We start from the raw sequence: 12,066 nt of genomic DNA, 5'->3' as shown, positions 1-12,066 counted from the left end.
GTTTTGTTGGGTAGATTATATGGAGTATAGTTAGCTGGTGATATGTCTCCACTTTGGGGAGATCATATTCTTTAATTTATAGCATTGGTTATATTTTATTGTGGTTTTGATAATACCTCCATGTACAGAATGATTCACAATTTAATGTTGTAACTTCAGGAGCATATTCTCGATATTATTCCCAGTTAGAAGTGATGTAGGTGAAATGTAAAATGTCATAGGCTTGTTTCTCAACAGTTATGGATTTGTCATCACCTAAAAGTTAAAATATAAGAATTTGTGAACAAGTACTCATATGACATTAATATTGCTGAATTTGCAATGAATGTTCAAAATAACTACCTTCAGCCTCAATATACATATTTTAGAAGATTAAGGTTTACCTTTGGAAACATGATTGCATTTGTACTTGCAATATGAGAGAAAGTGCATTTGAATCATGCAGTATAAATATGTAGTGATCATTGCTTCCATGGTCTATGGATTGGTCATGGTCCACAACATTGGCCACCATATCTCCAGACCACATTCCACCTAGATTTTTATTTTTGGGGGCACATAAAATATTGGGTATACCAGCAGAATGTGGAAACACAAGATGTATTGCTTTGTTGCGTTTTGGATGCTGCAGCCTTTGTAAAGGACAAGCCTAATGAAGTGATCTGACCTATGTGGTCGATACACAGACTTGGCGGGATGTGTAATGAGGGTGAGTGCCGTAATTTTGAACATTTGTTGCAAATTCAGCATCTCTTCCCAAAATATTAGTTCAAATGTTAATTAGAAGTTTATTATGTTAGTTGTGATAATTATTGATTAACATATAAATGTTATGAAGTGTATTCAGTCATAATTACACAAAATTTTGCCCCCACACTGGACCTCAACCTATTTCATCTGGTCCTGTAACCACCATGGCTATTCAGTAAGTTTTAAGTAAAATATAAAATTTTTCCATAAGAGCTTCACATTGTTACAAAAAACTGCCTGTGATTTTTAGCTGAAATGAAATTGCTGCAGTATGTTTTTAATTGTGCACATGTTGAAGGAACTTATTCTGTTGTTATAAATAAACCCAAAGAATATAAATTAATTTAATACATTATGTTTAAATTAATATTGGCATTACTGGTATTCCAGTTTTTGATCAATGTTGTTACTATCCATTTCCTATCGCACCCATCAGATGTGACATTAAGAATGCATTTGGAAATTTTATTTACCTTACAGAGTACACATTTCCAATCTTTGTTTATTGTGAGAAGTGTGCAGCAGTTTGCTTTATTACTGCATGATTCTTTCCCATCCTGTGTTAGTAACAAGAAACATTTGGAATTTCTACTGTTTAGAGCTACCATTAAGTCTTTCTGGAAAATTTATAAACATTGTATTCTGTGTACTAGCAGACAGTTTATTTTAATGTCCTTAGGTGTAATAGGAGGGAGAAGATTATATAATTAGGATCTTTGTAATTTGTTTTCTTCATCAAATATATTAAGATGATGAAATGAAGGAGGGTAGGATGGTGGAACATGGAGCACACATGGGAGCAGCAGGAAGTGCATAGAAACTTCTATAGTTCCTGAAAAGAAATGACCACTTTGGAAATCTAGGCATATGTGGGATGATGATATTCAACTGAATCTTGAAGAAACTTGGTATGGACTGGATTCAACTGGCTGAAGATAGAGTTCAGTAATGTTTTTTGTGAATATAGCAATGAAGTTTAGGGTCTAAAATTTGGAAAATTTCTCCATAAACTGTGCATCTGTCCTTTTTCTCAATGAGGATTATGCTCCATGGAGCTAGTTAAGGTTTATTATGTTACAGTATGTTTGGCATGACAGCATCCATTCTAATTAATTACTTTGACTGCACTGAGTGAAGTTGGTGCTTCATATTGCATACAGTCCATTGTTTACTTCAAGTGCTGGTATAGAAATTTGAACAGCATCAAGGCCATCACTCTGATCATGGAGCAGGCCCCTTTGAAATTTCAGTAAACTTTTACCAGACTTTTAATGGTGTTGAAACCCAGAAGACAGACATCTTCGTACTTGCCACTGTGAAAACCTCAAATCCTATTGAATATATTAAAATTACTATATTTAGTTCCTTAGAACACCAATTCTAGTTACTGTCACTTCTGAAGATGCACCTCTTTTGTGATGTCATTGTTAAACGTGTAAGCTTAATAATCTGTGTTGATTATCTGGACCTGAAAACAAATTTGATTCAAACATAATTTCAGGCTTTTGAAAATTGGCAGTTATTTTATGTTCTGGAATTGAAATGATGCGTGGCTGTGATATATTTGGAAGTTGGGATTATTTTAAAAATGTAACCAGCTACTTATTTGATTACCATCAGTATTATCAAAAACACTTTGCATGATATTAATGGAATTTACTGATATTTGTTCTTGGAAGCATGAAGGTAATTAAGTTCCTGTTGTTTTCTGCTGCATACTGTTAGATACAATGGGATATTTAGATGAATGGATGACTAGACCAGAATGAGCCTTTTTATTTTCAGTCTTTGTATTTATTCTATCTTGTGAGGCAGAACTAACCAGTCAAGGAAGATGATACTTTGCTGTACTAATGTCATGTCACCAGTCATACATCGACATTTTAAATTATTGAAAGAATTTGAATGTTAGTCTGACCATACTCACACATTTCCATAGCATTAGTCAAATTGCCTTCAGCAGTAAAATCAGTCATGTATAATAAAATATGCCCTGTATAAGAAATACAATTATAGATACCAGAAAATTGTGTGCAAGGTGTTGTTTGTTACAGAAGCCAATATCTAATATGTTGAAACATTGTTTTGATAAACATTTAGGGCTACAGTTAAATTCAGATTTCATAATTAGCTTTTGATGGTAATTGGAAATTTGTCTTTGTTTCTAAATTATGCTTGTTTGCATAACCATGACTAGTGTAGGTTTAATTTAATACTGATGGGACAAAAGTCTATATAGGGAGGTAATTGTTCTTTAGGTTTTAAAGTATAAACTGTTCCTTCAATATTTGGCCAAAGCACCTAATATTAAAATTAAATGTTTATGGTTAGAATTTTCTAAATATGCTGATGTATGCAGTTTAATGGAAGATGAAACTGATGGTGAGAAATGTAATGCAAATTAAGAACATTCTTTAGTGTGTATCATATTTGAGGTGAAGATGGAGGCAGTATGTTCCACCAAAACATCAGTAACCACTTACAAGACTACACATTGTCATAGCTGATAAGAATATACTTTCCCAGCATATGCCCCTATGATTGTGATGTAATCCTGTCTAATTGATTTTGTAGGTTCCTTTTACAACAAATTATCTGTAATTAGAACTCATAAGCATGTTGCTTGTCATACAGATACTGAAATTCTCATTTGACAAAGAATTATACATATTTAAATTAAGCCTTGCTGTTCCTCTGTGTGAGGTGAAACATAGACTAATGTAATTGCTTTGAATTTTTGTTCATAAATATTAATTGAAAAGGCAAGGCAGAATATGTCAAGCAAATTTTTAAAAAAATTCTTATCATTTACTTCTTTTTTAATTAAGCATGTCTTATATTCCACTTGATGCAGCACTAGGAGTATACAATCATTTGCTGGCCCTTAATTACTGCATTATGCAAAATATATTTTTTATAACAAAATAACTGTGGTGAAAGATTCAGTTGATCTGAAATGATAATCTGCATAAAATAAGTTCTCTTTAGATTACCTAACAAAAAAACAACACAATTGTGTCCATATAATTTGGGTATCATCTGATAGCAAGTTGGCCTGCTTTGTATGTGCATTTGTAGTTGTTGGGAGATTTCCTTTCTCACTGTTTTGTATTAATTTCTTTTGCTTAATTCCAACATTTCACAATAGTAGTGTTTTGCCATTTTGAAATGCAGTCTGTGTTTGCAAGACTCAGAATGTTTGTGTATTGTGTTTGTAGTAAAAGTAACTGTATTAATAGCATTACCTTTCCTTCTGATTCCACTCTCACATTTTAGCCCTGGCTTGATTCTGTACCAATATTCAAATCTGCAACGTCATCTGCTGGAAATCTGAGTTTGTTATCCTACCATGGATTGTGCAACAAGACTGGAAATCCTTCACCTTCATTGACATACCAAGTTGGTGATGAAGATTATGACAACAATAACAACAGCTATGAAGCTGTTCAGCATCCAGAAGGAAGGCAGGAAACTGAGCCAAAAGAAAATTCTGGCCTTAGAGATCTATCAGGAATGAACATGGATGGACACCGGCTACAAAAGAAACGCAAACGATGTGGTAAATGCAAAGGCTGCACAACTGTGGGTAATTGTGGACAGTGTCCACCCTGTAACAGCACACGGACACACCAAGTGTGTCGACAGCGCAGGTGTAGCAACCTCCTGATGGAAACAGCATTGGTTGTTCCCAGTCCTGCCATCAAGAGAAGCCACATTAATGTACAGGTTGGTTTGGTTTAGGCAGGTTTGCATTGCACTGAGCTCTGTCAAGTCTGAGAAGGACTCTGAGCCTTTATATTACTGTTCAATACTTTGCAGGACTTAAGAGCGTTTTTGGTGTAAAATTTGACTTTCTCAGGCTGACTCTTGCAATGCAAGTCTGGCTTGAATCTTTGACAGCTGTGAATTCCCACACTATGCATTTCCCTATCTCATAAGCATCTTTTGTCCCTTTATAGCCAAAAAGAGGATCCAGAATATGTTTACTTTAATTATACAGTGTTTAAGAATTTTCATGGATTGCTATGTAACTTACTTGCAAATAACTTTGCAGTTTGTATTGTTAAGTATACTTAACGAATTACAAAGTATGTATTAGAATCTATAACAATTTATTGTTACACCTTCTGCCTGCAGTTTCTTAAGTAGAAATATCTAACCGTACTTATTTCTGTTTTAGTAGTGTTCAGTTATTAAGTAATGAAACTTGTATTGTTGAGGTTTTGGATGTCTTGAGTAAAGTAATTAATCTGGTGAATCTAATGCTTAATACTCTGTAATGAAACTGGAGCTGTTTGAATGTTCCATGCTACAGAGAAAGAAATTACAGGATGAAACTTCTAAATTTATATTTGTATTTGTCATAGTGCAGTTTATTTAGTAGGTGACTATATATATATATATATTTATTTGAACTTAATTTATGGTGTCTTCAGGATTGTATGAATTATTTCCCACCTTATGTATTGAGTTACATGTTTATGTGGTTTCCACACATCATCTTTTCCCCCTTCAAACCAGATATCAAGATGTAATTTCTTTAAAATAAACTTGTGTCTTAGAACGTGGGAATAAAGAAAGTATTTTCTGGTATTATTGGTCAAAGGAAACCATTTCTAGAGTTTTTAAATGACTTGATAAGGTTATGACATTGTTTTTCATTTTCTTCAAGTTTTTCTTTGTTAGGCGACCATGAAAAATGTCTTATGTAAATACAGTAAATTCTAACTTCTGTGATCCTGTGTCAGAAAATGCTATTTTTGTAGTTTATTTTGGAACATTTAACAGGTAAAATTAACGTTATCGCATGAAGTGTATTACCATATGTTCCAAAAGTTGCTATTATGTTTTGAAAGCATAACCCCAGAGGTTTGCACCATTGATTTAATGGTGCTTGTGAACACAGTAACAAACCTTTGGCTTCCATAAAAGAGGGAATTTCTTGACCAACTGAGTAACTATCACTATCTCAAGGAGGACTCTGCTGAATGAAGTTAGATTAGTAAGGTTTACAAGAGAAAACTGTCAAAGCATTTATTACCACAGATGTGATGCTGCTTGCACACGTTCAGACTTTGTAACATCATTTTTTTATGTGATCATCACTCCTTTAGAGGCACTTGTCCCAGTGAGAAACCAGTGCTATGAATCCCTTCATAGAGATATGCTGGTGAAAAACCTGTCATCAGCTTGTCACTGCCACATTATGATCATCATTCAAAAATTTCTGTTCCATTAGTGCTCTTTAAGGACCTGCATAACACAACAAAAAACAACACTTCTCCATAACTTAGATGAACTGGTTAATGCTGTTTCAGGAAATAATCTCTGTTTACACTGAGACACACGTGAAACCCATAAATACAAAATGCAGAGTTACTGATAGTTACTGATTTTTAAAGTGGGGTTGGGGGGAGTACTTGGCCAAGGGATGTGGGGAGAGTTATAGATCAGCAAGTAAACATGAAATACAGCATGTGAAATGAGGGTAGGAAAGAATAAAAATACGGAAATTAAATAAGAGGATAGAAGAACATGAAACTGAAGAAATTAATACTTGGGAATTATGGATGTATTCCTGACATGCAAAGAAGGTAAGAAACAGCACTTGTGAGGACTGACAGGTGACCAACAGTGAAGACTGCAGAAAAGAAATGGAAGAAATATAAAATAAATGGGGAAATAAAGGGAGGTAAGGAATAAATGGAAAGAAGAAAAATATAGGATAAATAAAGACATATCTTTGTACTTGTTGGTTTGAGAACCTGACATCTCACAGGGCTTTTCATGTTTGTAGTTAAAATCTCAGCCTCAGGTGAAATTTAATGCAAATGCTGAATTTGCTGTTTTAATACAAAGGATACTGTTCTGTCACTGGCCAGATTGAGAAACTCATACAGCAGTATGAAATAATCACATCTGATTAATGTCTGCTGTAACTAGAGTTCATTGTTGAATATTAATGGACTGTGACATATATTCTTGCTTTTATGTACAGGTGTTCCCACTTTTATTTATTAGGAGGAAAGTGGTACCCACCTTTGTTGGACCTGCCATAATTAATGGAATATGTTCAGTGTGTCAATGCAATGTTTTAGATGGAGGGTGATCCTGAATAAAATATTTTCTTAAGATGAAAATGTTTAACTTACTAGCTTGTTTGGTGTGAAGTAATTTGTTCTATAAAGAATGAAGTTGTGCCATGGCTAGGGCGAAACAGATATTGCAAACATTTTTAACCCAAATTAATTCAGGACAATAATTTTGTTCCATCCTGTTATTACTGATGAGTGTTAATTTGGATCATGAAGAAAATACATATAACAAACTCTAGGTGTCAGCAAATGATAGACTGCTGTACTTTAATAAGCCACATGCATAAGCTGCGAATAGGGAAAACTGGCGAACTCTTTTTGGGCAGAATAGGGGGACTTCTATGCACCTGTAGCATGTGTCATAAGTTCTTGTGCTAACTGCAGTGTCATTTGTATTCTGTGATTGTGAAAAGTTAATTTTTAACAATGAAAAGTGATCAAGATTATTGGATAATCATTATTACAGTTATATAAACAACTTTTAGTACAGTATGATTAGATGTTTTTCATAAAAATACATATCAATAATTTATTATTTTTGGATATGTTCCAAATGTGAAATAAAGAATAATTTTTTGGTGTTATACTTGCGGAAGAAAATTTAATCAGGGAATCCTACTTTAAGACATTTGTGCTATAATTTGTTAAAATTTTTTGTAAACAAGAATTAACTTCCACGGCAACATTGGTGCTCTGTTCCCTACTTGACAATTTCTATTGAGAGAAATTGTAAAAGTAGGTAACATAGCCCAGTATAGTAAGACAAGAATGTAAAGCTGGAGACCCAGTTACAGTCCTTAGTCAAGATGATTATCATATTTCACTCAGAACAAACTGTCACATTCTATAGGATAACTTTGAAATAACATACCATACTTTTCTTAGACAACTGGAAAGTTTTGATATAAATTTTCTGCCTCAGTGTTCTGAAAGTGTGTTTTAATTTTTGTCTGTTATTTTGCAGCAGAAACTTCAACAAGTGGCATCAAATGGACCAAATGGTGGAAAGCCTCCAATAGGACCTCCACCAAGCTATAGTGGAACAGTGATGGCACAGACACAAAGAAACATGGGAGCAGCTATTGGCAGAGTAGCAGCCCAATATGCAGGTTTGCTGCCCATGGCCAGGCCTACTAATATGCAGGTGAGTGGATAAAATACATTTACTGGAATAAGGGCACAATGGATAGAGTGGGAAATAAGACTCTTGTCACCAAGAGGCAAGTCATAGGGAGAAAATAATGTTATAGGAACACTGTATTGGACATTGTCTATTGTCTGAGTACATTTGATGTACAGTGTTTCGGGAGTTGGATCTTCAGTTTATTGCTTTGGAAGCATGTTGTCTTTAAGCATAAACCTAGAAGTTCTGTTACTGCATTCACACTGAGGGGTGATCATTCTACTTTGGAAAAGGAAGAAGCAACATTAAGAGTGTCATTAATATGAAGCAAGAAATGAATATCTGCCACAACTCATAAGTGAAATTCTCAGCCAAACCTAGAAATGTAACCCTGCCAGTCAAATGGTGCTATATAAGTAGGTGTTATCAGAAAAAATTGCAGAATTGGAGGGGGAAATGTTCAGAATATATAAATCATTCAGATTTCAGAGTACTCATCAGACCAAATCCATGAATGAAATCCAGGAAAAGACTATATACAGCATCCCACGCAAATGTGGGAAAAATATTTAGGGGAGAGAGAAAGTTCATCGAGCATCAGAATTACCAAAACCAAATGCAACACAGGATCACAAGTTTGAGAGAAATTTCCAAGTCCAAAATAGCAGAACATCCATAGGATGATGACTATAGAATGTGATGGGAGAAGGCAGAAATCATCCACAAGAAGAAAAGTGATTCATAAGGAAACTGAAATAGTATTAAGATTTGAGGTTCTCATGACAGTGAGTCTGAAGATAGTTGTCTTCTGGATTGTTGTGCTATGTGGTCTGGTAGAAGTTTGCTGAAGTTTGAGAGGTCTCTGCTGCCTCGATCATCAAGGTGATGCGACTACTCATCGCACTGATGATGGAGGCAGTAAGGACTTCTGAAATGTCAGTAAACTTCTATCAAACTACAGAGTGCAACAACCCAGAAGACAGCCATCTTGAAATAGTATTCATCAGAACAACAGAACGTCATTAGTCAACCAAGCGTAGATGTTCACTGCATATGGCTCCTTGTGCTATGGAATAGGAAAAATGGATCTAACATAACATAAATATAGTTATGACTACAATCATTTCTGGGCCACCCTGGTGGTTTTAGTGGTAAGCGGTCTAGCCTAGCGTTCGGAAGGTCTAGGTTTGATCATGACCATCATTATCATCGTCCATAAATAAACAACAACAACAACAACAATGATGGCAGCCATTTGGCAGAAGACAGGACTTGAGTCAAGTACCGAAATGTTATGTTTATCAAATATGTCCAGTATAGTGTTCCTGTAATGAGTCAGGCATTGTCACAAATGTTTAGAGAATCATGAGAAAATAATGAACATGTTGTATCCCTGTATGCTGTATAGTTTCTGCTGTAAATGTTTTCTTGATATACCAACAAACTTAAAATTACATTGGTTGTGAAATTATACCGTGGCAAGTGAATTTTGCCTTTGTCAGACCATCATCATCATCCTTACATACATCACATTTGAGTAAATCTACACAAAATCATTTTGTAATTATAAAACTATGATATGTGATGCCTTAGAAATCCTCCTGTATGTCTGAAATAATTGTAGTTTTAAATTAAAATGCATTCTGTTTCACATTTTAACAGTTTAAAAAAAATTAATACTGATAGTAATCTAAATGACAACCATTTGAAGAATTTGAATTAACATTTTATGACATCAATGTTACCAGGTTGTTTAAAACTGTTGGAATATATAAATAAGACTTATTTTAATTTGAAAGTATAATTATTTTAGATATATGTGGAGCTTTACAAAGACTGTATGTCATAATTTTATAATTACAGGATAATTATTATAGATTTAACCTTTTAAAGCCTAGTGGTAAATATGTGCACCACATTCTTTAATAATCAGTAATTGTATTTTGTATTCTTTGGTGTAATCAGGAATTATTTTCTGAAACAGCATTAACCAGGTGATCTTAGGTAAGAAGTGTTGTATTTTCTTTGAGGTACAAATTTAATTCTTAAATATCATTCAGATAAGTTTCAGCTTCAGAGAGTTAACCATATGTGACACATTATAAGAAGGTGGCACTGATGAAGGCCTCATTAAAGCCAATACATGTTTCTCATGGTATATTTTGACAGCCAGCATATAGTAAAATCTACCCACACATGCAAAAGCTGTAGATGATACTGTGGACTCAATGGACATCATGTTTTTACATTTCAGTCTGAAAACTTTGTCTTTGTAAAACATTGTTAATAAATAATGTGTTCATTGTCATTATTTAGTAACAGTGGTTAGGTTTCTGGCAGTGGTAATATTGGATTAAACAAAAACATTCTCACTAATTTTGAATCTTATATGTAATTGTTTTATGTGGTAAATATAGAGTATGGATCGTGGTTCCTTCATCCTTCTCTTTCTTTTACCATTCTCACTGGCTGCCATACCAGTATATATCTGACCCACATCCTCAGCTTGACTCACTTCTACCAAGAGGATGAAGGCAGTATGTTCCTCTGAAATGCTGGTAACTACCTAGAAGACTATACTTTGTCACAACCCAGAAGACCACGATCCACATTTTTAATGCCATGAAAACTTTGGATCTCTGACAGTATCTCTGATAAGGGATGGCAGATGTGCTATGCTTCTGGTAAGTTAACCAGCGAAGGAAATGCACTTTGGGAGATACTCTGTATCTTGATTGGTAAGCTGTTGGTGACACAGTACATTTTGTCATCAAAAATCCTTCCTGTGTTTTGTTATGGATTAATATACAGGAAACTTAATTCCTGATTGAAGCCACTTATTTTTATGTTTAGTTATCATACCTGATTATAACAGGTTTGCATTAACCCCTCAACACCATGGGACATTTAATTTTTACACAGTTTTGGAGGCAGAGAATATTTAAATATTAAAGCTTTAAAATGCAATATTTCATTTGAACAGCAAAATATTTGAAAGAAACGATATTTTTTCCTTATAACTTTAACACTTGTGTCCAGAGAAGTGCACAGAATTGACATAAGACTATTTCAGAATTACTTTTTTCACAGTATACTTTTAAGAATTATGAAGGAACGGAATTTATTACCCTATAAATTATGCTTGGTGCAGTAGTTATTTGAAGAATGTCAGACTGGAACTTTGTGTTCCAGCGCATTTCACAAAGTCTTGTAGCTAACTGCCTTCTAAATGACATCTGATCATTTCTTTTCCCTGCGTTATTTATGTATATTATCATGGCATTCAGAATTGAGATATTCAGAAGCTTGCAAAATATACCATTTGTTCATTCACTTTCTCTCCATCAAATAGGTGTGCGGCAGTCAGCCTTTCAAGTCATCCCCACACATGCATTGATTGTAATCTAACATTGAAATGGGCTTGACTATTTCTTTGCTTTTAACTGTAACAGCCCTAGTGTCATGACTGACACATAGAAATCAGTGAAGATTTGTCTCTCCACTTTGTGACAGAAACAGGGCCAGAATGCTGTGCTATTCACTTTCTTTCAGTTTTGTGTCTCTCATTTGTCTTGAAACATTTTTTCTCTTCAGTTTAATATACTGACCCAGTCTGTCTTGTGTAGTAGTCTTCATTGTTTTGTCCAGATATGGTGAGTTACAGAAATTATACATCCACACAGTCCATCCCTGTTTCAGTACAGGCTCTGCCAGTTTCAGACTAATTGCTGTTGTTTCATTGGTGTTGACTATGTCCTTGCCTGCATGTACAAGAAAGGACCACAAGTCTGCAGTAGTAATGTCACACAGCTCATAAGTTTTGATTCAAAATTTTTATACCATGGGAGGAAGGTACTGTCTGAAAGACAGCCTTTCAAAGTATCAGTCATTTGTTTGAAACATCCTGATTTGATAAATACAGTTTTTGAAATTTGTTATTTAGATGTGAAATTATGGGGAAGAATGTTAAAAAAAATTTCTGTCCTTGAAATCTGTTGACAGTTTCAGTTTTAGTAAAATGCAAAATAATTACAGATAGTTTCTGTCTCTGCTGTTGTAATGTCTCCAAATCCTGGTGTATAAATTACCCGTCTTGTG

General features: G+C 34.3%; 1 protein-coding gene across 19 annotated transcripts in view; it reads left to right on the top strand.

Moving 5' to 3' along the window:
• The window catches only part of Zmynd8 (Zinc finger MYND-type containing 8), a 139,149-nt gene that overhangs the window by 92,936 nt on the left and 34,147 nt on the right, over positions 1-12,066 (top strand). For 15 of the 19 annotated variants that reach the window (XR_015534385.1, XR_002544399.2, XR_015534384.1 and 12 more), the window contains 2 exons: positions 4,027-4,476; positions 7,810-7,989. Coding sequence is in view for 15 of the 19 variants with exons in the window: in XM_022072514.2 (XP_021928206.1) it covers positions 4,027-4,476; positions 7,810-7,989 (630 nt within the window). In the remaining 4 variants the exon portion in view is untranslated. Of the gene's footprint in view, positions 1-4,026; positions 4,477-7,809; positions 7,990-8,450; positions 9,630-12,066 lie in introns of those variants that run through there. The other 4 variants (XM_022072515.2, XM_022072513.2, XM_022072518.2 and 1 more) reach the window with 4 other exon arrangements.

Source organism: Zootermopsis nevadensis, unplaced genomic scaffold (assembly GCF_977971745.1).
Source record: "Zootermopsis nevadensis isolate Lab colony 2312 unplaced genomic scaffold, Znev_1.0 Znev_ptg000010l, whole genome shotgun sequence".
In the NCBI taxonomy this organism is placed as follows: Eukaryota; Metazoa; Arthropoda; class Insecta; order Blattodea; family Termopsidae; genus Zootermopsis; species Zootermopsis nevadensis.
The sequence above is the reverse complement of the archived record's forward strand: the minus strand, read 5'-3'. Positions and strand labels throughout refer to the sequence as shown.